This window comes from Caloenas nicobarica, chromosome 1 (genome assembly GCF_036013445.1).
Source record: "Caloenas nicobarica isolate bCalNic1 chromosome 1, bCalNic1.hap1, whole genome shotgun sequence".
Taxonomy (NCBI): Eukaryota; Metazoa; Chordata; class Aves; order Columbiformes; family Columbidae; genus Caloenas; species Caloenas nicobarica.
Genome location: NC_088245.1, coordinates 118,824,379 through 118,852,336, shown reverse-complemented (window position 1 = coordinate 118,852,336; position 27,958 = coordinate 118,824,379). Strand labels below are relative to the sequence as shown.

General features: G+C 39.8%; 2 protein-coding genes across 2 annotated transcripts; both read left to right on the top strand.

The window, feature by feature from the left end:
- Nucleotides 1-159: 159 nt before the first annotated feature.
- PWP2 (PWP2 small subunit processome component) lies at nucleotides 160-19,310 on the top strand. Its single transcript, XM_065636675.1, has 21 exons — nucleotides 160-252; nucleotides 346-458; nucleotides 1,304-1,398; nucleotides 1,759-1,858; nucleotides 2,903-3,046; nucleotides 3,506-3,641; nucleotides 4,120-4,340; nucleotides 5,578-5,721; nucleotides 6,521-6,591; nucleotides 6,692-6,828; nucleotides 7,948-8,096; nucleotides 8,729-8,876; nucleotides 10,060-10,210; nucleotides 10,526-10,706; nucleotides 11,673-11,820; nucleotides 12,681-12,789; nucleotides 13,259-13,324; nucleotides 13,683-13,901; nucleotides 16,205-16,355; nucleotides 17,410-17,484; nucleotides 17,656-19,310. Exons 1-21 carry the CDS (start codon nucleotides 235-237, stop codon nucleotides 17,813-17,815), a joined length of 2,736 nt encoding a protein of 911 aa, XP_065492747.1. The 5' UTR covers nucleotides 160-234; the 3' UTR covers nucleotides 17,816-19,310.
- Nucleotides 19,311-19,830: 520 nt separating this feature from the next.
- GATD3 (glutamine amidotransferase class 1 domain containing 3) lies at nucleotides 19,831-26,403 on the top strand. Its single transcript, XM_065632880.1, has 7 exons — nucleotides 19,831-19,989; nucleotides 21,952-22,004; nucleotides 22,747-22,860; nucleotides 23,219-23,338; nucleotides 24,185-24,277; nucleotides 24,608-24,764; nucleotides 25,389-26,403. Exons 1-7 carry the CDS (start codon nucleotides 19,876-19,878, stop codon nucleotides 25,515-25,517), a joined length of 780 nt encoding a protein of 259 aa, XP_065488952.1. The 5' UTR covers nucleotides 19,831-19,875; the 3' UTR covers nucleotides 25,518-26,403.
- The last annotated feature ends 1,555 nt before the right edge of the window (nucleotides 26,404-27,958 follow it).

Below are 27,958 nucleotides of genomic sequence, written 5' to 3'. Positions count from 1 at the left end.
GGCCCGGCCACGCCCCCATCCCCGGCCCGGCCACGCCCCCATCCCCGGCCCGGCCACGCCCCCATCCCCGGCCCGGCCACGCCCCCGGCGGGAGGCTGCCACTGCCTCCTTCCTCCCCGGGCGCATGCGCGGAGCGCTGTGCGCCCGCCCCCGCCCTGCCGCTGTTTCGGGGCGACGCGCGGCGGTAGCGGCTCCACGCGCTCCTCACGTGGGCCAGCCGCCGGTGCCGCCGCCATGAAGTTCGCGTACCGGGTGAGTCCCCGGCGGCGGCCGCCCGCGTGGGGCCGTGTCCCCCGCCTGCCTCTCCCCGCTCCTCTAACCGCTCCCTCCCTCCTCCCCTCGCAGTTCTCCGGCCTGCTGGGCACCGTGTACCGCCGCGGGAACCTCAGCTTCACCCGCGATGGCAGCTCCCTCATCAGCCCCGTCGGGAACAGGATCTCCGTCTTCGACCTGAAGAAGTAAGCGGGCCCCGGCCTCTGCCTCCTCCTTGCCCGCTCCGTGCCCCGCAGGCCCGCCGGCCTAGCGCTCCGCCGACCCTGGCCCAAGCCGGCAGGGGTGAGGGGGAAGGGCCTGGTACTGCCAGCACTTTTTTAGGGAGGGAGGAGTAGAGCTCGCGAGAGGTTGTGGAGCCCGACCCGGGGGCGGCGGCCGAGGCCGCGTTGCCCGTCGCGTGTGGGGGGAACGGCGCTCCCCGCGCGCCGGCCCCCGCGGTCCTGCGCGAACGGGCGAGCGCCCTGCGGGGGTGCAGCTGGCGGCGGCTGGGGCTCCCGAGGGTGGTTTGCCTTCCCAAAATGGCCCGAGGAGCTTCCGGCTTAGCGTTAAAAGGTAGAAGCCTGCCTAGTAAAGTAACGCTTGAGGTGTTGCACAGTGCAGATTTTGTGTACAGCGGTCCGTGGGGGAGAATAGCATAAGAAGTATGTAAAGGGTTTTTTTAGAAACGAATAGAGAAGGGGGAAAAAAATGTCTTGCCTTTGATTTAGTCATGTGGTTTCTTTGTGTGCTGCTGTCTTGTACTGTCTCTCCTATACGGCGAAGCCTGGACTGTCATCTGCCTTTTACTGTGGCCCAGAGTTGTGATTGATGCTGGTTATGCCAGGATGCTGGTCAGGAGCCCATGTCTGATATAGCTGGTGTTTGTGTGATTGTGGCAGTTGAAGAAGGTCATAGGGGTTCTACATCTACGTTGATTCAATGGCTTTAACGTAGATTTCAAACTATATTGCATTGATACCAAAGATTACTGTTATTTCTGCATCCTAGTATCCGATTTATTGGTTTTTGGTTCTGTTTGTTTTTCTTGCAGTAATAAATGTGAAACATTGCCATTGGCTACACGGCTTAATATTGTGTGCGTGGGGCTTTCTCCAGATGGAAGGCTTGCAATACTAATTGACGAAGGTACTTTCACATAGGAGGCATTTATTTTATAGAACAATGAAATGCAGCCTGAAGAGGAAAGTGTCTATTGCTGGGTATTCAACCTTAACACAAGTTTGAACTGCTCTGCTTTGAAAATTATTCTAGAATTTCAAGGGAAGGTGTCTTTATTTACAGAACTTAAAAAGAACTTATTTACAGAATTTAGAAAGTGACTTGTAATTTTGATTGTATTTTTCTTCTTAACAATATTAAGCACACTGTACTGAAAAGTTTCTGAGGAGGTACTTCCCCCCAACCCCTGTTTTACGGAAAGAAACTAAACTTGCTGGGGTTTTTGGATTATTTCTGTGATCCATCCTTCTTTTTCTGCTCTTACAGAGGGAGCTGCCTTGCTTGTCAGTTTGATTGGTAAATGTGTGATACATCGTTTTTATTTTCACAAGCCAGTTCACAGTATCAGCTTTTCCCCTGATGGCAAGTAAGTAAAACGTGCATGCTTTAGAACAAAACAAAATAAAGTACCACACAAATTAGCTGTAATTATTAAGACATTCTGACCAATCTTGGGATGATACCTATTGATTAACATAGGGGAGATTTTGATCTGATCAGTCACTTTATAGATAAAGTTGAGAGGGGAAGTAAAGAGGAAAGCAAAGCCTTGGAAACAAATACTGTCTGGAAAGTTGCCTTTCACAGATGTTGTCTGTCTGTGGTGGATCTCTTAGAAACACAGATTTGCTGTAAGGCTTAATGTTCTTATGTATTGTAGGTAAGGTAAAAGAGCCCAAGGAGGTTACAATCAGTGCTGCAAAGTTGCGTGATGGCACTCATGGCAGTGCAGTTTCACTGCTGACTTGGATTAGTCTAAGACAGCTATGCTACTGAAAGAGGCAGTTCTCTGGATCAAATGTTTCCTTTTGTGTCCTTTATATTTTAACTGTGTGGTTACAAATCCACAATGTGGCGACTTAAATTTTAGAAGCATCAGAAAAGAGGAAAAATTACAGAGCTCCTCTTTTGGCAGCATTTCTCAGTTGGATTGACTTAAAGTGATCATGAATGAGTTTTTGTTTGAAAGTTGGAGTCACAGTTATGTGTTAGGGAATTATACTGGCAACAGAACCAGATTAGAGGATACGTGTAACAGCAATGCAGATGCTTTTTGTTTGAGAAAGTGGCCAATATATGGAGGTGAAGAGAGGTTGTAATAGAATATCTTGTTTTGAATGTTTGAACTCTTCCTTCCTTTGTGAGAATTAGAGAATAAATATTTCAGTATTCAACTTAAGTTATTTTTCTGACTTATAATGTGTAATGTATAGCTGCATTCATGAAATCAGGAGATAATATCAATCTGCAAATGATTTTTTTGTTTTTAATTCAAAACCAGATCATATTTATCACTTAAGTAACACAGAGACCTTTTTAACCTTGTTTTGTTTTGTTGTACTGCAGACTGTACTGAACAATTGTTTAACAACTTTGTATGCACTTATGCTTTTTTCCCTCCATATGACAGGAAATTTGTAATTACAAAAGACAATGTTGCTCTTATGTACCATGCTCCTGGGAAGAAACGAGAATTTAATGCATTTGTTCTAGACAAAACTTACTATGGTCCGTATGATGAAACAACTTGTATCGACTGGACTGATGATTCCAAGTGAGTCGTTAAACTAAAGCACTGTCTACCTGCTCACGTTGTTAATATTTGTATGCATGTTATAGTCTGTTTTCTTTGCTCTAAAGTGTTGTACTCGCTTTAAAAATTCATTTTGGCTCTTCTGTTTCTCATTCTGTTTTGAATTGAAAAATATTATCATTAGGCAGACCAGAAAGTAAAAACGTGTGCGTGTTTTAGGGGTCAACAGTGTATTCTTGCTTGAAAATACCTAGTTATCCGTAAAAGGAACATAGCGTAGGAACGTGAACAATGATTGACCTTTTGGATGTATTTAATCCCATCTACCTTTGCTGGAGTTGCCGGCCTCAGTTTACAACTCTGTTGTGTGTAAAATTACTTTTAGAGTGGTGACTGGCATCTTCCTATTCAGAATGTTCTACACCCTGTGAAGAGTTTTGCAAACCAGTGTTCTAATTCAAATTACCTTTTGTTTTGTAGATGTTTTGCGGTAGGGAGCAAGGACACGTCTACGTGGGTGTTTGGAGCAGAACGCTGGGCAAACTTGATCTACTACTCACTTGGAGGGCATAAGGATATAATAGTAGCATGCTTTTTTGAAGAGAACAGTCTAGATGTATGTATAATCACATAACATTTTTGAATTTTAATATTAAATTAGTTGAAGCAGAATCTTATCTGTAGGTAGCGATGCTGACTATTTTGATAATATCTCAGAGTTTAGAAAATAGGTAAGTGGTATGTCTCTCGACTCCTCTGCTGTGATCGGGAGTTTAGTATTCTGTGAACATTTGAAGAAGTAAACATTAGAGGGATAGCAAATTATTTAAAATTGCTCCACGAAAAAAGTTATAATTTTAAAGATGAAAAATGATTAACTGTAGTTCCAAATGATAATCGGATTGCCTTCGGTCTTTTTTAAAAATTATCTGAGGGCAGGTAAATTACCAGTTCTCAGACTAAGTAATATATTATTCTAATGATAGAGTGCAGACTTACTTAAACCCTATGCAATTCTGTATTCATAACAAGACAGCAGAGTACATAACATAGGTATTTCACAATAATCCTACATTTGTGTGTTTGTGTTCTAGCTGTACACAATTAGCCAGGATGCAGCGCTCTGCGTGTGGCAGTGTGATACAGAGCTTGATGGTTTGAAGCCCATGCCCCCTAAAGATGCAGCTAGGGAAAAGAATGCAGAAGAAAATGATGAAGAGTTTCTTGAAGAGCCGAAGAGTGAAGAAATTCATGGAAAAGCCAATCCAAATGAACAAGAGACTAGATGTAAGGTCAAATATTCACGTGTTGCAAAGTAAGTGATTTTTCAGTTTTCCAAATATGGCAGTATAATAAGGATTTTTTTATATTTGGCTTCCTTCACCCTTTATCACTCATTCAAAAGCAACACAAAACCGCCCAGGATTTAGTAATTTACTATAGATCCCATTTTAAATAGTTTCAGTAGAACACCTGTTTGCCTTATCTTGACTATGTGAAGGGCAATACCCTTCAGCTTCAGAACAAGAAGTCAGTGTAATTATAATAATGTAAGAAATACTGACTTACAATGTATGTTTTAGTGTTTGAAACTCAAAAAAGTGTAAGGAGATCTTTAGTACAGTACCCTCGGAGCATAGAGGCTTTGAGTTCTTGCAAGAAGAGACTGGTTGACTTGAAGAGGTGACAACATTTGATAAAGATAGTTTGTCAGCCTTTTTGGTAAACTGCTTGGAGATGGTTTCCTGAATGATCTCCCTATATCTGTCCACATCAAAAGAGACATGGCTTATGAAGAATAATCCAGTTTTCAGATAGTCACAGCATTTGGCTTTTCTTGAAGAAAGATAAAGTTCATAGGCAATCTCTTGGGTCAGTAAAGTGAGGGAGAGACAAGATGCATGCAGAGGCCAGCTGGGAACGCCTGACATCAGTCTTCTATTCTCAGTCTCTCTGACTGTAAAGGAAGTATAAAGTAAGTGCCATACCCCAGCCCAGGTTGGAATTAGTCTCAGGGAACATCACTTCCAGACTGAAGGCATTTGGAGTGTACAACTGTTGGATAATGTTCAGATGCTCTTTTGTTTGGCCATCATGTGGTGCTTATCTGTTTAATTCCAGTAAGAGAGAGAGCTCCAAAGAAACTGAGAACCTTCTTCACCAGGTGTATAGTATTTATGAAGTCCTCTGTAAGAGGACTCATGTATGAAAGGATAATCAGTGAATTCATGAGTCCTCTTATTGGCATCAGATGATTAAAAAAGAAATGCACAGTGCAGTTCCTCTGAGGTTAACTTTCAGTCCCTTTCATTGCATGTGATCAGGTGTTACTTCTGATGATGAGATCACTGTAACAGCTGTAAACATTGAGGAAAAGAAGATAATTGGCTTTCACTAGCTATGTAAATTACATGTATTTAGCAATTCCTGGAACTTTCTAGTTTTATCGTGGGATACCTTGATCAGAGTATTTCGCCTGCCTATATTGAAATGCAAATATAACAGCATACTTTTCTTTCACATTGTTTGCTTTTTTCTTATTTCTTTGCCAGGTATTTTTTCAATAAAGAGGGAGATTTTAACAACCTAACATCTGCAGCTTATCACAAGAAAACTCACCTTTTAGTCACTGGTTTTGCCTCTGGAATCTTTCACCTCCATGAGCTTCCAGATTTCAATCTGATCCACTCCTTGAGGTGAAGTATGGGATTGTTGTTGTTTTTTTGGTTTGTTTGGGGGATGGGAGGGTATGTGGTGTGTTTGTTGGTGTTTTGTGTTGGTGGGGTTTTTTCATTTGTTTTTTTGTTTGTTTGTTTTAATTTATTTGTCTAGAGAAAACACCACGTTTAGTAGTGAAGGATGAATATTCAGAGCACAAAAATCTTAAACATGAGTTTCTATGTAGTATTGTGATTTCTGGAAAGGCAGAATCAAAGACTTAAAATACCATACAACTCTGTTCCATAGCTTACTATGGAAAAGTGAGGTCTGAATGAGTAACTCCGGAGTTGTTGGCTATAGATTTCTTCAATGCTTTCGACTTAACCTTGTCAGTTTCTTTGTAGAAAATAACAATAGTATCTGAAAAAAAAAGTTCTGCATGTGTAAATTTATTTGTAAATTGCCACTAAGTTGAAAAATTAAACCATCATTCTTTTCCATTGCTATATGATGCTATCTAAAGAATGCATCATTTCCCTGTACAAAAAAAGAAAAAAGAATTATTTCTTGAATGTGGTAAGTTTTACTCTGTGCTGGCAAATATATCTTTGGGATGTAGATACTCTGTCTTCATTCCAAATAAGGCAGAATTGTCTGTTTGACATTTTTGACTACAATAAAGGAAAGAACACATATGCTGCTCTTGATGTTACAGTGATACAGAAATTCAGTAAAGTAATTGAACTTGCTTGAACAGAGACAATAAACCTTAGATTTGAAGTTCTATCACACAGGGCATGAAAATATGTTTATTGGATAATTCTATTATTTCAGTATTTCAGACCAAAGGATAGCTTCTATTTCTATCAACTGTACTGGTGACTGGATTGCCTTTGGATGTTCAGGTTTGTAAAATTTTTGGTCTGCATGTGTTTTGTGGCTGGCATTTGCGGGGTCTTGTCATTGTATTTGTAATTCTGGTTAATTCTTCTCCTGTGTTCATAGGCTTGGGTCAGCTCCTGGTGTGGGAATGGCAAAGTGAGTCCTATGTGCTGAAGCAGCAGGGACATTTCAACAGCATGGTTTCATTAGCATATTCTCCAGATGGACAGTACATAGTAACTGGAGGGGAGGATGGAAAAGTAAGTGAAGCAGTATCACTGAAATGTGAACTTGAGTCTTAATAACATAGTAAGCAGCTCGAATTTCCATTTTATGTTGAAAGCTCTGTTACTGTAACTAACGTATTTTTCTTAATATTTTTTCCTAACTTTTTGGCCTCACATAATTTTTTTTTCTCTAGAGCATGTATGTACTTTGATTTACTGTTATTTGTATTGCCTGCAAATTGTTTAACTTATGCTTTTTAGCAGATGATTTTTTAATTATTAATAATTACAGTCACCATAAACACAAAAAAATTTAATTGATCAAGTGTTAATTTATGTATGCTTGTAATGGTTCCATGATACTTTGGAATGAATGTCAGCAAACTCCTGCCCTTTTAATAACTGTTTTTGATGTAAAATGAATTTCAAAGGATTTATAAAAGTGCAATTCCTAAAGAGATTTTTCTGAAATGTACCATTGCAGAAGCTTGCTATTTAAAACAAAAATTAGCTTCTCATGGTTGGCTTGTGTTGAATTGGTAAGCTAGATGTACATATACTTTTTTTTTAAACACTTTTGTAGACTAATCCCACAATCTTTTGGCACATAAATAGTACAAAGATAGTATCTTGTTTATTATCAAAACTTCTGAATGTCAGAAAGACCTGCCAATTCATGGTTTCTGCCATTCAGATTTAAAATTGGCCAAACCCCAAAAGTCTCAAACTGCAGATAGCTAAATGCATAATGTTTTTGAAAAAAGGTTGAAGTAGAATCTCAATTATAACTTCTAGAATGGCTTCACAGTTGGTTTTGAATTTTACACTGATCAGTGGACAGTCCAAAGTTTGGAAGCCTGAGATACTCAGACAAGTGCTATAGCTTTTCTTGAAAATTAGCTTTGCTTTTTTTTTTTTTTTTTGTCTGTCTCCACTTAGATTTTCATGTTGTATATGTGTCTGTAGGGACTGAATGATAAACTGTGGCCCTGTTTGTCTTCCTTGCACAGAGTTCCTTACTGATGGTACTGAAACTCCTTTATGCTATTGCAGAATTTTAGGACTAACTTTTCTTTACCCTTCTGCTGCCTTACCCTTTCTCTCTGAACGGATGATGGAGATTCTAAGAAGATTTTCTTGTCTCTCTTGCAGGTGAAAGTGTGGAACACTTCTAGCAGCTTTTGTTTTGTCACTTTTACAGAACATACCAGTGGTGTAACTGCTGTAACTTTTACTTCCAATGGTTATGTTGTATTGAGTGCTTCCCAAGATGGAACCGTGCGTGCCTTTGATCTACACAGGTAACTCTTTATGAAGCTTTTGTGTCTCATTTAGTCTTCAGCTTTTACCCCTCAAAATACAGTGAACTGCTGATTGCTTGTTTCAGGTTTAAGTTGCATAGATGTGAGTACTGCTTTATTGAATTTTGGTTCAGCCTTTGATTCAAATTTAGATAGTCATTAGGAATCATGTCACTCCATCCAGTTTCTGTGAAGAAAATTCAGGAAGAATGTAGAGAAGGTGGAAATACAGAAAGGTCATTGTCTGTCTCTATTACTCAAATGGGGAGAAGGTGTCTTACTAACAGAATGATTGTCATCGTTTTAGTGATCAAGCCATTATAGTATAACTGTGTACTGAACTGGATGTGGAAATAAGCCTTTGTTCTCTAAGGAATGGACATAGGCCATATAACACAAGACTCTTCTGTTTGAGTATTTTTGGCTGTTGTTTCTGCAGAGTTACTAATACCTTTTTTGAATCTTGGAATCATGTTGGGGCATTGCATCTAATTTTATACCAAGAATAATTTTTCTGTAGATAACTTGAAAGACTTTACAAGTAAAATGAAATCCTTTTAAAATATGTCCGTAAACCACATGTTTAAATCTACCTAAAATCTTCTCATAATTTATTTTCACATTTACAACAGATACCGCAATTTCCGTACCTTCACATCTCCACGACCAACTCAGTTCTCTTGTTTAGCTGTAGACTCCAGTGGTGAGATTGTGTCGGCTGGTTCCCAGGATTCCTTTGAAATATTCATCTGGTCAATGCAGAGTGGGAGGCTCCTAGATGTAAGGATCTACAATGTTGGAGAGCTTGAATTTCATCACAATCTATATTATGTGTTATACCAAGTAACTTGGGCATTGGTTGGAAGGCTTTAATACAAGCTGACATGTTTTGTTATATTCAATAACTGGAGCTACACGATGTTACTCAGCAATTTTTGATTTATTGCATGGAGGCTATCCTGGCTTTGTGTGGAAAATAGTTTTTAGAATTTTTGAGTAGTGAGCTCTTTCTAGCTGATAAAGTAATACCAGTATTGCTCAGCTAACTCTGGGCTTGAGAGTCTTTCCTCCAGTAGTTGTTCAGAGATGTTATTTTCTATGTATTTTCTGCAAGTAATGAAGAAATTGTAGGTGCTGTCCTAAGATTGTTATAGGTTTTGTGGACACTTTGGCTGGAGCAGAGCAGGGACACAATTTCCTGTGTAGAAGGTTTTTATTGTCTAGAGTGAGAAAACTATTAAGTGAAATCGTCCTCACTGTCTTGCTGCTAGTTTGACATGCATTCTCTTCAGAGTAGGTGTAATAAAGGAGGGACATGGTACTTCTGAACAAAACAAACTGGTTTGCTGTTTTCAGTTCTTAAGCATTATTTTACATCTTGGACAAGTAGATGGACACAGTATTTAATTTGGTGTAGCTGTTGAATGCAGATCACTATAGTAACTCAGCATATACTTGAGTGAATATCCAGACTTTGAAGTTCAGTTTCTTGCCTTGTTTTCTTTTAAGAAGAGTAGAAGCTCCGTGCTATAAAAATCTGTACTGTTCTTATTCACAGTTTTTATTAGTTTTTTTTCTTAAATGTTTTCAGCTGCAGGATGCACTGAATTCTCAGAACAATGACTTGCTTTTTCGCAGTTGGTCTGATTGTTCTGATAAGAGGAGGAAAAACAAGCACACCTTATTCCTAAGTCGTGGTCTCTAAAGAGACTATGTGCGTGCATAAAAGTGATTATAGATGTCTGTGCAGTGGTAGCACTTCAGTGAATTTTTTTTAAAGCTTCCGAAAATAAAAAGTTGAGAGTCACTGGAATGTAGCATGCCACATGTTCAAAAGTCACCACAAGCATCTGTTGACAAGTTAGGTGTGATTTCACTGCTATATTTAGAGTTTACTGAATGCAGACTACATGAATTTCAGTTCTTTCACCTAATTCGATGTTACCTTTTTTTCTTCTATTAGGTCTTATCAGGTCATGAGGGTCCCATCAGCAGTTTGTCCTTCAACCCAATGAAGTGTGTTCTAGCTAGTGCCTCTTGGGATAAAACTGTCAAGTTATGGGATATGTTAGACAGCTGGAGAACTAAGGAGACACTAATATTGAACTCAGATGGTAACCTTTATTTAATCTTATATAAATATAAGAATACTATCAAAAGTAGAACATATCAAGTACAGACAGACTTATTCTTGGTAATGAAACCCAAAAGTTGAGGTAGTTCTCTGTAGTATGTAGTTAACAGTGCAAGAAATCTTTTTGATTTAATACTAACTCTAGCTTTATAATTAGCTATGTTGTCCAGAGGAAAAGTACAGTCATACTTGTTTCTCTTTTTCTGGTAGTTGAGATAAGCTCCTAGAAAAATACAGAGTATTTTCTTAGAAAAAATCCGACTTCATTTTTAACTGTTAATTAAATTATTTGCAGTTCTTGTTGTTGCTTTCCGTCCTGATGGCAAGGAGCTTGCAGTTGCTGCTTTGAATGGACAGATAACATTTTGGGATCATGAAAATGCAGTGCAAACTGGCTCAATTGAGGGAAGGCACGACCTTCAGATGGGAAGGAAGGAGCTTGATAAAATAACGGCCAAGCAATCAGCTAAGGGAAAGTAAGTAAACAAGACTGCAGTGAAAAGAGGGTGCCACACTGGCTTCTGCTTTTGAATTGTTTCTTTCTATTTGATATGTGCGTGAAGATTTTGGGAGTGCATCTGCTGTTCAAATATTTTGATTCTGATGTTGGATCTTAAAAGACTACCCTTCAGACTTAGCATCTGGATGGATCGTTTTTGTCTTTTGCTGTGTTCACCTACTGGTCAGCATCATTCTAAGCATCTGTTCTTTTTCATCAGTTATAAACTTGGGTTGCCAGCATAATATTAAGCTTCTCATGACAAGTTACTAATTGGCAAATGTGATAGGCTTTAAGTGGATATCTTGTTATGTAGGTACTACTATGTAACTATTAATGTGTAGAAACTTACTTTTTTAAAATGTAAATATGCAGTGGGTTTTATTACATGTTACTACGCATGTTAAGTAATGTTTAAAGGCAACTTGAATTTCTGTGCTGTCAGTGTAATATAGAAGTCATGTGTTTCATTCTTCTCTTTTTCCCTTGAGCCCCTCTCTTTTTTTTTTCCCTCCATATTGCTCCCCCTCAAAACAAAATCAAAAAAGGAAACAATGCCTTTTTTGAGGAAAAAAAAAAATAGTACTTTTTTGGTGATGATCTCTCAGCCATTTCTTTAAAACATGCCATGACACTTTTTTTTCCTCTCACTCTTCTGACCCTACTTAGTGTTATGTAGGGCATAGTCGAGAGCTCATTCATTGAGCTGTGACTCAGAATCAGAACTATGAAAGTACTTCAAAAAGCTGTTCAAGTTCTAAATTGTGATTCATTTTGAAGCACCAAGTACTTGTGTGTGATAAATGATTTTGTCTGTTAAGTACGTATTGTGCAAATGAAGTTTTCCACAGAATGGTTATTCTTCTATGTCTTCATATGGTACTTGACTCTTTTGGCTTGGATGTGGCAGTGAAATTAACTGCTTTCTCTCTTTCTTTGCTAGATCCTTTACTACTCTGTGTTACTCAGCAGATGGTCAGTCTATTCTGGCAGGTGGATTGTCAAAGTTTGTTTGTATATATAACGTCAAGGAACAGATTCTTATGAAAAAATTTGAGATCTCATGCAACTTTTCTTTAGATGCAATGGAGGTATGTGACCACGGGAGTCAGATTTTTTCATTTCCCCCACCCTGCCCCTCCCACATGACTTTTGGTTTTGGTGTAATATCTCATTAAATGTGATTTTTGAATGTTGTGTTAAGCACAGATTTATTTTCTTGGGTTCATGCAGGAGAATATTCAGGAAATATTTCTCAGAAAAGAAAATTAATTCACGACAGCTTACTAAAGTCTTACTGGATTGCGGAGTGTCTGTATTGAATGAGCAGAACTCTTAAGCATCGTTAAGTCAGTTGGCACTTAACATAAAATTGAAAAGAAAATATGAAAATTAAAATCACCCATATTTTATACTAAGGTACCTTTCTCCAGATATCAGTTGCTTGTGTTAGCAAAGAAACTAAGGATTTTATAGTGGACACAGAACAACATCACTGAACTTTACCAACTCAGTCTCTGAATAATGCCAAACACAAAATTAAATTCCTTTGAAAGTGAACTATGGAAAACATCAAAAGGAAAAAATTCCAGTAACCCTTCTTAACATTTCCAGTGAAATTATGGAATGTGGAGGCAAGAGTAGGGCTACGTCTGAGGAAATGGTACATCTCTTAAGTAGAACAACATTATTATAATGTGAAACCTCAGTCCAAACTGATTTGTGCTGTTCTGAGGCCTTAAGACTAAAGCGGCCTGGTTCTCATCTGCAGTTGGATGCTGTTTCCTGCTGTTGTGAAATTGTCAGTTTTCTCCACGACTTTGGAGAAACTTTTGGAAGAAAGTGCAAAGAAGTAATCACTAAACTCCTCAATGTTATGGAGAATTTTCAATCAATACAGGTGTTTGAGAGGAGATTCAGTGCAGTGAATGGAACTTACATGTTTTTCTAGGAATACTTAGATCGGAGAAAAATGACTGAATTTGGCAGCATGGCCCTGATTGATGAAGGGGCTGGAGGTGAAGATGGTGTTGCTATTCCTCTTCCTGGAGTAAAAAGAGGTACGGCTTTTGGCTTTGCTGTTATGTTACTAATTTTGTGGATCAAAACCTTTGACATAGAGTTGATATCAGGTGATAAGAGTTTGAATTTTTAAGCTCAGTTTTAAAGTTAAAATTACCTGAATCTTCTGCAGCTGCAGGTATCTGTTACACAAGTGTTCAGCTGATGTGTGGTGGTCCTTTTGCACAGCAGAAGCAACAGGAAACAGGAGTTACTGTGGTCTCCTGGATAGGGAGCCCAGCAGTCCTGATTTCATTTTCAAAGAGCAAAATTCAGTCCCACCACTTGTTTTGGCTGTAAGACCTCTTGAACATGGACTGTGCCTTACTTACCCTGTCTCTAACTCTGCTGGGTTTTGGAATGTTTCACATTATTTTTCAGCATTATGATAACAGCATAATTAGAATTGATAGCTAGGCTGTGAACTTTTGGTAAATATGTTAAATCACTTCTTAACTTCTCTTTTAGGTGACATGAGTTATCGACATTTTAAACCAGAAATAAGAGTGACTTGCCTGCGATTCTCTCCCACAGGTGAGTATTGACAACTAATGCAGGATTTTTTTAATTCCATGTAAAACAAGTGAAAGAGTAGAGCATTGGAGGAGTAATAAGTACAATGCCTTGAAAATGGTCTCTCCAGATTGTCATGCAATGCTGCTGGCTTTGTAGTCTAGTTTCCTGTGCACGGCATATTTAGGAAGCTTAAGTGTATATTGCTTACAGCTGGTATTTTTTAGAAGCATTGTCATTGCTGATAGGTCCATCAATGATGCATGGTTTTCAGTCTTACCCACTTCTTGTAACAATGAAGTCATCTTTTTATTGTTACTCTTCTGTTTCCATCCTAGAAAACCCAGCTTTGTTCTTAAATATTGTTATTCTCTTCTAGGACGAAGCTGGGCAGCCACCACCACAGAGGGTCTTCTTATTTATTCACTGGACTCTGGGCTAATTTTTGATCCTTTTGAGCTGGATGTGGATATCACACCTGGTAATATACACAAAACACTGCATCAGAAGGAGTACACGATGGCTATCATCATGGCTTTCAAGCTGAATGAAAAGAAATTAATTCAGGAGGTCATAGAGGCTGTACCTAGCAATGAAAGTGAGTGGATCTTCTGTGAAATTTGACTGAGCTAGCTGAAGCAGAGATTTGTAAGCTGAATAAGTTGAAGCATAAAGGGCAGAGTTTCCTCTGGGGTGGGAGGTGGGGAGGAGGAAGGTAGGAGAAAAAGGTAGACTTTTTTGTGCTAACTTACATTTTAATTTTGCTGCATACTTATCTAGTGACATTTGAACATGGAATTTGATCAGGTCTGGATATGCAGGTAAAGTTTTTGGGTGTCGGTTCTCAGAAGCAGCTGATGTTAGAGGGGCACAGCAAGTTTAACTGAGTTAGCAGTGGGCCTGTGTGATGAAGGCCATCAACTGGACACTGAGCTGCACTGTCAAGGATGTAGACAGCAGTTGAGGAAAGTGATTAGTCTTCTCTGTTGAGCATTCAGGAGTACTGTGCCTGGTTTTGGGCTTGCCAGTACAGGATGGACATTGATACTCTGGAGCAGCTGGTGGAGAGCTTGAAAAATTATAGGAGGGCCAGAGTGCATGACAGCTGAGGAGAGGCTTAAGAGACATGAGTTTGTTCAGTCTTCAGAAGAGAAGGAGAATGTTTTTTACTGTCTCCAAGTACCTAACAGGATGTTAGAAGGCAGAACCAGACTTGGAGTTGCCCAATGATGTGACAAGAAGCAGCAGCCCTCTTTTAGCATAGGAAATTCCAACTAGATATTAAACCTGATAATTTTGTGTTGAGGGTAGTCAAATACTGCAGCAGGTTGACATGGGAGTGGAGCCTCCATCCTTGGAAGTGTTCAGCACTCAACTGGATAAAGCTCTGTGCCAGCCACTCTAAATTAGTCTTATTTTGGACTGCAAAAATTTGGAGCAACTCTGCAACTGTCAATCCTTTGAAATTCTGATGATTTTTGTTTCTCTAGTTATAGCGTTTATGAAATTCATCCCTCTAAACAAATGTAAATATGGTCCTTACACAGGGCTGTGTTCACACAAACCAAACATTATTAGTTAAGTGCCAAGCTTTTTCTAACAAGAGACAGATACTTTCATAATTGTAACATGTTAGAAACAAACGGAACAGATATGATGTCACTCAGCTTTGGAGGACATTCTCTGAAGTTATTCTTTAGGACCCTTTTTGTCATTTTGATAAGAAATGTGCCATTCATTAGATATATATGGTAGACACGGCCTTAAAAATAAACTTCCAGTACTGTATTCTACTTAATGTCTTAATTTCATTACCAGTTCCGTCATAGTAACTCTAAAGTATATTTTCTTAGCTTTACCTCAGTGTTATTACCCCAGTGAAAGGTATTTATTTCCTTCCAGTATTTCATGTGTAACAAATAAAATTCCCTTTAATCTAGTCAAAACGGGCTCAAGTCTGAAATCGGATGTGTTGCAAGCCAGCTACTTGTAGGATTTTCTTACATCATTCCCTAGGTAGCAAGCTTTATAATTCTGCATGTCAGGGTAAATCATCTTTTGCATACCTACATTGGCATAATGATGCTTGCCTCTCTCTGGCAAAATTTAGTTCTCTTTTACTGAAGTTAACCAAAACTCCACGTACACAAGCCAGACTGGGTAAGTAGGCAGGTGCCAAAACCTCAGGAGCAGAGGATGAGGCATGGAAATTTCAGGCATTGTAATCCCCTGTTAACAGAATGAATGTGTGCCTGTTCCTTTAAAAGGGGAAACCTTCACAGTTGAATGTTACATGGGCCAGTTGAGGTGGCTGCAGAGAATAGGAGCTGGTGATTTTTGAGAGTGGATTATAAGTAATGAGATCATTATAGTTACAGGTGAGAGTATTTTGAATGCTTATAAATCATGCTGCTTTGTGCTGTGCAATTGCTAACAGCATTTGGACGCTTCTTCTGTGAGCAGGTGTCTTTGCTGTCTTTTCATTTATTGCCTCTGATTATTATGCCTAACTGGTTCTACAGAATACAGAAAGTTGTATGAAGTCAGAAGCAACAAGACTCCAATAAAGTCTAGTTACACAGAAAGAGGAGGAAAGGGTGGAGGTAAAAGTTCTGAAGGACTTGTGGTGGGGAGAGTATTCTGATAGGAGGAAGAACTTGGGGAGTGGGGTACTTGAGTTCTTGCTTTTAAATACAGTAGTGACTGGAAGGCTCAAAGAGGAAAGACACTCTCCTGAGAGACTGTGGTACTGTACCCTGAAATACAATATTAAATATCAAATAGTTGCCAAGATGGTGCTTTGTTCTCCTTCCCTATATGCTTTCCTGTGGTGTCTCTCATGTTATTCCAAACAGTAATGCAACTCTAACGTCTATGGGCTTTTTTCCTTTTTTTGTGCAGTTGATGTTATCTGCTCGTCACTCCCAGAGCTGTACGTGGAGAAACTATTGGAGTTCCTGGCCTCTGCATTTGAGATATCTTGTCATTTAGAGTTCTATCTTATTTGGGCTCATAAGTTGCTGATGCTGCATGGACAAAAACTGAAAACAAGGTGAGATCTTTTGAAGGTCAAGAAGCTGACAAGCATTGTAAAATACCTGTCAGTTTGAGATTTTTGAAGTAACAGTTACTGGCATTCTAGACAGATGCCTATACAGCTATTAAAGCTACGTAATTTACATTTATTGCATGTACATTTATTAAATGTTATTTACATCTTTATGTTTACTTATAAAATTTACATTTTAATTTGATACAAGTTCTTTGTTTAACAAGTGTATATGATAGAATTTGAATGCATAATACAATTTGTGAGGATAAGTTGCAAAACATTTTTCAGATGTTACAGATGAAACTGCATAGCTTGCTTACCCTATAAATGCATAAAGATTTCAAGAGTGACAGGATTTTGGCAATTGTGTTTTAAAAAAATTATGCATAGTAAACATAACTAAAAGATAATGTTGCAGGTACTGACTGCACTTTGTAGACTTAGCTTGTGATTACAGCATGCGCATCTAGCTTGTTAGTATTCTGCTTTCCTGCGTAGTTCTTTACAACTACTCGTGCCTGCCATATGAATTATATTCAGCCCACCCATAGTATTAAGTTGATAGACTTTTGTGAATAAAACCAGGCAAATTTACAAATTTTAAAATGAGCTGAGAGGTAATCCGAGTGCATTGTGTAACTCTTTCCTTCCTTCAACATGGGTATTAATGTTTAGGTACTGAAATGACTGGAACAAGTTTTCTCCTTTGCTTGCTGATAGAGAAGACAATGATTTAAGAGAAACTATTCCTTGTTCAGAAAGTCTTGTAGTACCTGGAAAGAACTGTCATCACTACAGCAAGCATAATTATCTCTTGAAGCTGCAGTTTGACATTAGAAAAAAAAATTCAGGCAAGAGTATTAATTGTATTAAGTATAATCATTGAGGATGAAGCCACAAGCAAAAAGGTTTTGTTTATTTAGTATTATCTTTAAATGTTCATGTTTAAAAATTAATATGTATGCTTGTTAAAATTTTGAGAATATAGAGAAGTTCTAGATTTCCATATGTAAATATAAATTGCACTGCAAGCTGCATGTTTTCTTCATTTAAGGTCAGTGAAACTGCTCCCTGTGATTCAGTTCCTTCAGAAAAGCATCCAACGTCATTTTGAAGATGTTTCCAAACTGTATGTATTGTTATAAACATAACTTTAAATCAAAACCCTGTACAAAAATGTGGAGTAAAGTGGGGGATGATAGTGTGGTATTAGAACTTTCAAGAGTGTCTTTTAGAGATGTTTTTATTTTAGGAGAAAAATGGAATCTTGTTTCTAACGTGTTGCTATTTATTTTTACAGCTGTGAATGGAATATCTACAATATTAAATATGCATTGGCCATTTCACAGCAGCGGGGCATGAAACGTCTGGCAGAAGAAACATCAGCAGATGAAGATGACTTGGATTCTGACAGTGATTATCTTATGCAAGAAGTTCATAAAGACAGTCTCAGTTCCTAGTTACTCTTCATGGGAGGGAGAAAACATAAGACATAATTTTATGCAGTGGTATTCACTGAGAATGAGTGGCCCTCATAGTGGCATATTTTAACTCTCTTTAAAAATAGTGTGGATTGAGTTACGTGTGAGTTACAGAAGTGGAGGGAAATGTAGACAGAGTGCCATCCATGATGTATTTGGTGTTCCCCTTGGCTGTAACAGCTTGACAGCATTGATTTCTTGGTTCGTTGATTTCTTTTTTTTTATTCTTCCTGATTTCAAGTAAGACAAAAATGTATTATATCAATGAAGTTAGAACTGTGACTGGAGGAAATGCATTCTTTATTAAAAATGCATTGTATATACTCTAAGTATTGTGAGTTATTTGTAATGCAGTCTTGTCATACTTTGGACATTTTTTTATACCTTTTTAAATGATTCATAATTTAAGGTCTACATATTGCTCTCAACTTGTTTTAAATGTTTTAATTGGTTTTAATGTGTACATATCACTGGAACACTGTTATGAATAAGTGGACCCATTTTTCTTAGCTCTATAGCTTCCAAACCTGATGAAGTTTCAATAATGACCATAAATGATATACCCAAAACAATTGAATATGGAAAAAAATACTTCTGCAGAGGTTTAATTAATCTGAGATGACATAGTAAATATCTGTTTGGAAATTGCCAACTCAATAATGTAACTTAAACTGTAAGAGAACATATTACAAATGTTTTTCTCATGAAAGCCCTTTCTTGTCTTGTTTGTTTTGTTAACATGTGAAAATTGGAATTTTTGTTTCCTTGCTTTTGTGAATTGGCATGAGAATTGGCTAACAACAGCAGTGGGGACCGGAGCACAAAGAACTGTATCTGTGCTTGTGATGCTTTCAAGCCATATGTTGAAAGGGCCTTGTTAATGATGATACTGCAAATATAATGAGCCAGAATTGATTTTTTTTTTTCAGTGTATTCTGTTCTTTTGATCTCTTTCCACTATTGGAAGAGAGGAGAGGTATGAATATTAAAAACTGCTGAAGAAAAAACAAAGTGCAAAATACACAAGCAGATACATACAGTCAGTTTGTAGAATTACAGTATATAAAATAAAGATGCACTTGCTACTTGAATAAAATAAGTGCTTAGTTTTGTTTTTCTTATGGTAAAATGTTGTAAAATATCTCCAGTTGCTGGTGCCTCCTTGCTGCTTAACAGTTTCATGGTGGTGCCATGTTTCAGGGTCTCAGAGAGGTGAAGGAGTAGCTGGGTGGGCTGGAGCGATGCTTGCAGAAGGTGCTCTCTGTGATGTCATGTTGGGATTTGGAATTGCTCATCATTTTCCACCCCTCTGCCACCTCCTCCTGCCACATTAAAAAGTCAGCTTTCTGCCCCAGGTAGACAGCAGGCACAGGTGGATAGGGAAAAGCAGCTCAGGAGGAAGAGGAAAATCCCTCTTGGGATCCTTGTAAAACATATGTAAATCATATGTAGATGCCTCTGTATTTCAACAGTACTGCCTGGGGAGAGGAGAGGAGGAGGAAAAAAAAAAAAAAGGCTTTTTAGCAGGGAAAGAAATTTACCAGTGATGGAGCTTGTTGCTGATGAATGTGTCTTTTCTCCTCCTCTTTGAAAAATGATATATTATTTCACAAGATCCTGCAAAGAAAAAAATAAAGCTGTCCCTGTATGTTGGTTTGTTTATCCTATTTTTATTAACAGCTCAGTAGCCTCTTGCTGCCCTTGTACGGGTGTGATCCCCCTGCCGCGCTCGCTTGTGGCTCCCCCCTTTCCCTTGCAAAAGGAACCTGCCGCTGCTAGGCTAGTGTTCAAAACAAGTTCCAGGGATTTATTTCCACGCACGTTTTACTTATTTTATGACTACCCTGATCATTGCCAAACGAGGCGAGGGAAGGGACCGAGGGCCTGCCCTCCCCGCCTCCAGGGGGCGCCCTCCTCCCCCGGCGCTGCCAAGGGCGCAGCGGCCTGCCGGCGCGGCCCGGCCCGCCCCCTCCCTTCGCGGCCTTGCCCGGCTTCCCGCACCGCCGCCGCTCCGCCGCCCGCTCCCACCGCCCACGGCCATGCTGGCCTCCCGGGGGCCGGCCCTCTGCACCGCGCTGCGGCGGGCAGCGCCCGGCGGCCTCGCCTCCTTCCACTGCTCCGCCGGGCGCCGCCGCAACGCGCGCGTCGCTGTGGTGAGTAACGGGGGAGGAGGCCCCGGCGGCCGCGGGCCGGGGCAGCGCGGCCCCTCCGGCGGGGAAGGTTTTTTCACTGCCCGGCTGCCTCCGTCCGCCCTCAGCCCGGTGCCGCGGGCTTCGCTCCGGTGGCGGGGCTGGTGGTGGCGGTGGGAGGGTTTGGGGTGGCCTGGGGCCCAGGAGAGGCCCGCCTGGTGGCCGCGGCGGCTGGGAAGCCTCGGGAGAAGCTGAAGTGAGAAGATAAAGCTGTTTAGGATTGAGTAACTTGGAGGAAGCCAGGCCAGGAGTGGGAAACGCGTAAAAATTGGCTTCTGGAGAGTTGTCGTTGGTCTGGAGCTGAGTTTCAAAGAGCTGAGCTTCAGGTAATTTATAGCGTAATTGAGGGAGGTACTGGCAGGACACAGGAAAATATTTAAGCTCGGTTATGTCCTTCTGTAGGAAGGAGGTAGAGCATGTTAAAAATACATGAGAAAGTGGAGGAGCTACAGGTTGCCAAAGGAAAAGTTAAGCTGTAGATGGCATCCCAAATGGATGCAGTTTTGGAGCTCAGTGGACAGTCTTTGAAGCTCCAGTTTTGCATAGTCTTGAGAGCATAAAATGTTAAGAAGTTATAAGGTGTTACCTGCATGAAGAAATCTGTTTGGGGCAGAGTTGGCTCAGGCATGGGCAGAATCCTGTTCTGAGTGTCTAAAAGGTAACTTACCAGGAATGCTGCCATTATAGCAAACCACAGCTTTTAAAATAAAGATTAACAAGTATTACTGTTGACATTAGTGGTGTAAATTCCTTGACTGTTGTAGAAGACAGATTTGTCAGCAAGCAGGTACTGAAATAACAGAAGACAGTGTTTTAGTACTTCCAGGGAGTTTCAAAAACATTTTAAAAGTGTTGCTTACAGAAAATAACTAAAGTTGCTTGTGTATTTATTCAGTCTCGCTTAAATGAAAGATAAAAAGTTGGAAAGCAGAAGGTGGCTCTTAAATATCTGAGCAGCAGAATTGTTGTTATGATTAGCACAGACAGAAGAAATTTGGTGAAGTGATGGTAGGATGCTGTGCCTGTGAGAGCAGAGGACAGGGTGTTGTGATCTGAAAGCCCCTTCGAGTCCAACATTTCTAAGACAGTTTCAGTTGTGAGTTTCTGTTCATGTGTCTGTGATTAAAAGCTTTCAAGCTTCTAAAAAACTGAGATGAAATCAGGAGGGAGGAGAGTAAAGTCAATAATTGGACTCTAACTGGATGTTTTTCTTTCAAGGTAAACAACCAAAAAAAAAAAACCCACAAGAGTTCACACCTATACTTTAAGGAACTAGATAATCCCTTGGATTTTTGTTTTGTTGTTATAATCACTTTTTTTTCTGGATTTTTAATTTTTTTTTTCCTCCACCCACACAAGGATAGCTGATTGCTTTGTGCTTTTTATTCTCTGGATTAAAAGTGATTTAGCTATTGATCTCTGATGAGTATCGTCAGACAAAATACAGCAGCAGGTAAAATAGTTTATCTGAAGTGTCACCTTGAAGTGTACTTCTGTCCCACATCTGTTTCATGTGCATCTGGATGAGACAGTATTTCACATGGGTATGGACACTTCATAAATGCACGTATGAAACTCAGAATAACCCATTGTGTGCAGGATAAAAACATACTTAAGGATATCATGTCAGTTTAATTCTGAGGAATAAATGCACAAGCTGATAAATAAACGTTAGTTGTTTCTGAGGCCTGTCTGTGATGGGTAGCTATAAATAGGAAATGCCAGTTCTGCAGCATGTCAGATGGCAACACCAGTGCTAATAGCAGGATGTGGACTGGCTTAGTAAAGAGCTTGTTGCTAAGTTGTTTTTTTAGGGGGGTGGAGGGAGATTTGTTGTTGTTTTCTTTTAAATCTTACAAGGCTTGTGAAAGGTCTGGTTGGAAGTTTTATATCACCTCTAATAATCTCATTATTTTCTTACTTCAGGTCCTATCTGGTTGCGGTGTCTATGATGGCACAGAAATCCATGAGGCCTCAGCGTAAGTTGCTTTATGAAATTGTAAGCTCTAAAAAAGTCTCCTTTACATTACAGCAGTCTGAATTCAGTTTTGCTCTCTCTGGCCATCAAAATTGTCCTGAAAGATGTATGATGAAGCTTCACTGTTTTCTCACAGCATAATTGGGAGCTCAGGCCATGTTCTTGCAGTGCTCAGTGATTGCCCAAAGATGCAGCACAATGCATGTGATGCCAGAGCAAGGAGTGCGAGAGAGACTGACTTAGCTTCAGAAACAGAAATTCAGAGTTCCAGAATCGATCTCAAGAGCATTAAGTAAAGACTTCATTTCATAGTCACTTTGAGTTGCTGTTCCTGGGGCTGAATCTAACACTAGAATTGTTAATACTCAAGTTGAATTATTAACTCTTAGTGTTAATTGCTAAACGTACACATAGGTATGTTAATCTTGAGACTCTTCCGTAACAGCTGGGAACTTGCAATGAGAAAGGAAGTTTTCGTTCTTCCTGGTTGCCTGCCGTAAGAGCACTGAACGAAGAAACTTCTCTTTAGCATACCTGACACTGCTTCCAAACTGTTCTGTTCTGCTTTGCACTTTGGCATTACATACAGGGATTTTGTTGCTACATGCTCAGTATGCTTTGGTAGCGTGTGTGTTTTTCCTCTTCTTTCAAAATCAGGTGGTGGAATATTTGTAGCAAGACTTAGGAGTCAGATAAAACTTCTCTTATAAGGTTTTCAGCATGTTTTATCTCTGTTTTCGTAGCATACTGGTACACCTGAGTCGTGGGGGAGCTGAGGTGCAGATGTATGCTCCAGATGTTCCTCAGATGCATGTCATTGACCACAGTAAAGGGCAACCAGCTGAAGCTGAGTCCAGGTACAGTCTGTGTTCAATGTGTTTTCCATGACTGCTGAGCCTCCGTCTCTTAGGCATTCTTCAGATGTAGCAGCCTGGAACTGAACCTGTAGCACTTAGCTGACTGGCTTTAGTAGCTTTATGCAAGCTGGTGGTTTGACTGGAGAGAAAATATTAAATGAGTTTTCTGGACTTGGTTATATACAGTCTCTTAAAGCCTGTGTTTCCCAGTGGCAGTATTTCAGGAGCATCGGTAGCTTCAGTTATTGAGTACCATGGTTCTTCTCGCTTCCTCCTCTTCCTCCACCAAAACTTTTGTTATGCTCTTCTGTGCGCAAATGCTTAATTGATCTAATTGTTTTATTTCTGGTTCTTCAAGGAACGTTTTAGTGGAATCTGCAAGGATTGCTCGTGGTAAAATTGCAAGCCTGGCTAAACTCACGACAGCAGATCATGATGCTGTGATATTTCCTGGTGGATTTGGAGCTGCTAAAAACTTGTGAGTGCCAACTACACATTAAACTCCTCAACTAAATATTCATGATCATTTATTCATAATAAACTATGATTCACACAATAAAATCAGGAAGCTATAAATGGCCTTATTTACTACATATGTAACCTCTACTTAATAAGGAAAACTCCTTTCAAAGTGTTGGAGTTAAGTTGTGCTGTTCATTATGGTTTCTAGTCATTATTCTTATTGGCATTGTCACGTCTTAAATTTTCCAGACAATGTTGGTGAGAATTCTGGAGTTTAGATAACGCACAAGAAGTCCTTTTTCCCCCATCCTTGTGGTGATTCGTTTTGGGCCAGGCTGAGGGAAGTGAAGGTAACACTAGGAACACTGAAACAATTTGTAATTCTGTTTCTTCATGTCTGCCTACCAAAAATTCCTCTCTTGCTTTAGTAACAATAGAACAACAGCTAGCTCGGGGGAAAAAAAAAAGGGAAAGAAAAGCGTTAGCCATGTGAAATAAAGATAATCTTGTTATTTATCTGCAGTTTTTTTGGCTTTGAGAAACCTGAATGTTATTTCCCTTTTCTTCTTACGAATTTTTCTTCTTTGAAAACGTTTCTATTCCACTTCTCAGTAATCCTAGTAAGCTGATTTGATAATTCTTATTTCTGATGTTTATATCAAGTAAGGGACTTTCTGACATGCCAAAGCCTTAGAAGTGAGTCATTTTGGTTAAAGCATTGATGGTCAACTACAGGCTTTTTCAGCCACCTTTTAGAAGCTGCTAAATTTGTGATGACCCTTGGGAGCCAGTCTCAGGGCGGATAGGCATCTCCATTTGTAGGTTTGTACTCAGTTGTGTGTGAAGTTTCTTGTTGTGGCAGATCCACCTTTGCTGTAGATGGGAAAGATTGCAAGGTGAACAGAGAAGTTGAACGTGTCTTGAAAGACTTCCACAAAGCAGGCAAACCTATTGGGTACGTATGTTAGTTGGAGGGGTGTGTGTTTGATAGTGTGGGAATGGAGACAACGTATGTTTGGGTGTTGTGTGCAGCTGTTATTGTTGGAACTAGAAAAAACATCTTCCATTTCGTATCAGTTGTAGCTTATTTTTTTAAAATGTTTTTTTTGAAATATGTGTGTGTGTAGGTGCTTGTCAAAGAAGAAGCTAAGAAAATGCTGAGTGGAAGTTGCCTTGTGATGGCTTTCAGATTTTTAAGACTCTGTCCATTTTAATCTTTTCCATTATGACCAAGTTTTGAAAGGATGCTGTTGTAAAACCGCTCTTATAATTCCTTTTGTTGCAGTCTTTGCTGCATTTCACCAGTGTTGGCAGCAAAGGTTCTCTCTGGTGCTGAAGTAACTGTGGGCCACGAAGAAGAGGAAGGTGGCAAGTGGCCTTATGCGGGAACTGCAGGAGCCATTAAAGAGCTGGGAGGAAAGCATTGTGTGAAAGAAGTAACTATATCCTTTCCTGCTAATTTCCATGTTGAGAGACTGTTTAGTCGTGTGTCATTACAGTAAGGAACACATGCAGGGTCTGTGTTTTTCCTCTTATGATTTAGTGGGGCTATACAACGTACAGCAGAGAGCATGTAATACAGTGCATGATTATAAACATCGTCTTTGTACACAGCTGTGTAGTTAGAAGTCGTTCTCAGTCGTTGCCCTAGAACTTCCTTGGACACGTGGTAATGCAGTAAATGCTGAGTAAATTTGCACATGAAACTGACATGAGTTACAATTTGTCAGTTCTCTTTGAGGTGTTTTTTTCTTTTCCTGAAGGCTAGTGCTGTAATCAAATTGTACTCAGAGACATTTTCATTACAGTCAGTAAATTTTGTAAGTTTTCTTCTGTTTCTGAGCGTTCCCAGAGATTGCTCTTGAAGTGTTTGTATTTCTGGCAAAAACAGCTTCTAGTATCTTGGATTATAGGTTGCAGCTGTCTTTCCAGCTGGAAAGTAAAATATATTTAGAGGTACTTTTTAATAGGATAGTGGAGTTATGAGGTTTTGTCAATGATGCTTTATTTTGCAGACAGCATCTACAAGTGAGACATAGGCTGTGTTTTCCTTAACTCCCTTTTACGAAGCTCATGTGGATACAAAGAACAAGGTGGTTACTACGCCAGCATTTATGTGTGAAACAGAATTACATAAGATCTTTGATGGCATTGGGGCCATGGTAAAGAATGTGCTACAATTAACTGGCAAATAAAAAAACCCCAGAAATGTTTAAATTTCAGATGTAGTATCAAATGCAATATGGACCAATGGAAACATTTTCACCTGCTTGTCCTGTGCGCACACTAATGAATGTTGATAGGAAGCTGATTGATTCCCAGCTGCAGGATTTTCCATGCCCTTTCTGAGCAAGGGGCCTGCAGAAGAGCTTACAGAGCACAAGGAGCCTGGCCTGAGGCACAGAGCATTTTCTTGAGCTTTTTCAGCTGGAGGCTGCTGCGCAGATGTGTTCTGAAACTGATCCTCCCGATTCACCGGTGTCAAATCATTTCTATGGGGGCAAAAACAGGCTAAAGGCCCTGTCGGAAGCTGAGGGCAGGTGTGTTGCAGAGACGTGGCAGATGCAGTCGCAGTAGATCTAGTGAACAAAGGATGGGAGTAGAGAGGAATTGGTTCATCATTCAAGGTGTATGTGCTCAGGCCTATATCTGTGAACTAAAACCTACGATCAGCTGTCAAGGGAATGGACATCTTCTACATCTTAATTTTAGCTTGGTATTAATCAAAAGATTAATGTTTTGTTTATCAATTTCAAAGAATCCTGTTTTCACAAAAAGCCATTCTGAATATCAATCAGCAGCAGGATACGTCTTAACTGCCACAACACTAGCACTCTGAAAAATACATCCATTGGCCCATTATAGCTAAAAAGGTCTTGAAGAAGAAAATATCTGCTGATATGACGCACAATTTTTGAGGATAACATCCATGCTGAAGTAGTTGCATGACTAGCAGTGGATGGAAAAAACAATCCCAAATTATCCTCACTTTGTCTGCTTTAGGGTAATAAAGCTTTCTCCAAAGAAATATTATTGAATGTCTGGAATAATTATGTATAAATAAATTAAATTTTGCCTTTATTCCTTGTGCCTTCATTTTTCTTTGACAAGTGACTCTCGTAACATATGCTGGTTGATACATTCTAGCACTTTTTCTGCTCTTCAGTTCTCTTCAGGTGTGTGAGACATTTTTTCCATACAGAATCCAACCGAGCCTCCTTCCCCCTTTCCAAGTTATATGTCATCTTTGTATTTAGCAGGAAGCAACATTTCTTGAATTCAAACTAACGGAATGACACTCCTTACCTCGTATTAAAATTCCTTTTACGTGACAGACATGTCCTTATTTTTAAGGCAATATTGTGTGTTCCATAAATTAAATTTACCAGCCTTAGACTGGGTTGGAGTATGGTAAATACTCTTTGTGGCTGAAGACTTGTGAGGGACGTGGAATTACATTTTTTGTTGGGGGGTGGGCAAAGAGTATGAATGAAGCTTAAATATGAGTGTTGGATATGCTCAGCTGTCTCAGTGAGTGTTCGTGGAATAAGTGGGTTTTGCTTCTGAAGCCTCTTAGTATGTAATTTATTTTTTGTCTCTAAAATAATCACGGTAGGATTTAGAAGATCCGAATTCGCACTTCAAAGATGTGGCACTGTTTTCTTAGGGGTTTTCGTAGAGATCTCTTTTGCAAATCACGGACTCCAGTGTGGTTACAAAGAAATCCTACACAGAAACCATCATGGTAGCAGGCATGGTTCATAAAGTGGATTTTGGACATATTCTGAAACTTTTTTGCTTGTGCGTCAGATTCTGTAGGAAATTTTCAGTATCAAGTTGGTAAGAAAAGGAATATAGAACTGTCTCTGTGTGATTCAGTGCATGTACTTTTCTCCATAAGCTTTGCTTGTACATAAGTGGGTGCTTTTAATGCAGATTTTATATGCAGAGGCTTAGCAGGCTATGGGAGGTCATTGTTCATGTAAAATGTCATGACATTTAAAAATGTGTATCTTTCTTACATCTGCAGCAGTTTTAAAAGAAATTTGGTGACAAAAAGTATGACAAAACAGAGATGGTATTGAAATCCCTGCAGTAGAGGGAGAGGAGAACAACAGCTGCCTGTGTTAATGGTACCATCATCTGATATGAGTGATCTAAATTGAGGTCACCTGTAGTACGGTGTCCAACACGAGCCCTCAGTACAGGACAGACATGGGCCTGTTGGAGAGGGGCCAGAGGAGGCCACCAAGACGATCAGAGGGCTGGAACAGCTCTGCTGTGAGGACAGGCTGAGAGAGCTGGGGCTGTTCAGCCTGGAGAAGAGAAGGCTCTGGGGAGACCTTGTTGCTGCCTTTCAGTACTTAAATTAGGCCTATGAGGAGGATGGGGACAGACCTTTTAGCAGGGCCTGTTGTGACAGGACAAGGGGTAACGGTTTTAAACTAAAGGAGGGGAGATTCAGGTTAGATGTGAGGAAGACATTTTTTACAGTGAGGGTAGTGAAACACTGGCCCAGGTTGCCCAGAGAGCTGGTAGATGCCCCATCCCTGGAGACATTCCAGGCCAGGCTGGACGGGGCTCTGAGCAACCTGATCTAGTTGAAGATGTCCCTGCTCATGGCAGGGGGGTTGGA

What these genes read in the sequence shown, in the direction of transcription:
- PWP2 (XM_065636675.1), top strand. An exon ending in AGAGTGGGAGGCTCCTAGAT is followed by an intron (nt 8,877 to 10,059) that starts GTAAGGATCTAC and finishes TTCTTCTATTAG; the next exon opens with GTCTTATCAGGTCATGAGGG. An exon ending in TTTCTTTAGATGCAATGGAG is followed by an intron (nt 11,821 to 12,680) that starts GTATGTGACCAC and finishes ATGTTTTTCTAG; the next exon opens with GAATACTTAGATCGGAGAAA.
- GATD3 (XM_065632880.1), top strand. Translation starts at nt 19,876, where the DNA reads ATGCTGGCCTCCCGGGGGCCGGCCCTCTGCACCGCGCTGCGGCGGGCA. An exon ending in GCAACGCGCGCGTCGCTGTG is followed by an intron (nt 19,990 to 21,951) that starts GTGAGTAACGGG and finishes TTCTTACTTCAG; the next exon opens with GTCCTATCTGGTTGCGGTGT. An exon ending in CCAGCTGAAGCTGAGTCCAG is followed by an intron (nt 22,861 to 23,218) that starts GTACAGTCTGTG and finishes TGGTTCTTCAAG; the next exon opens with GAACGTTTTAGTGGAATCTG.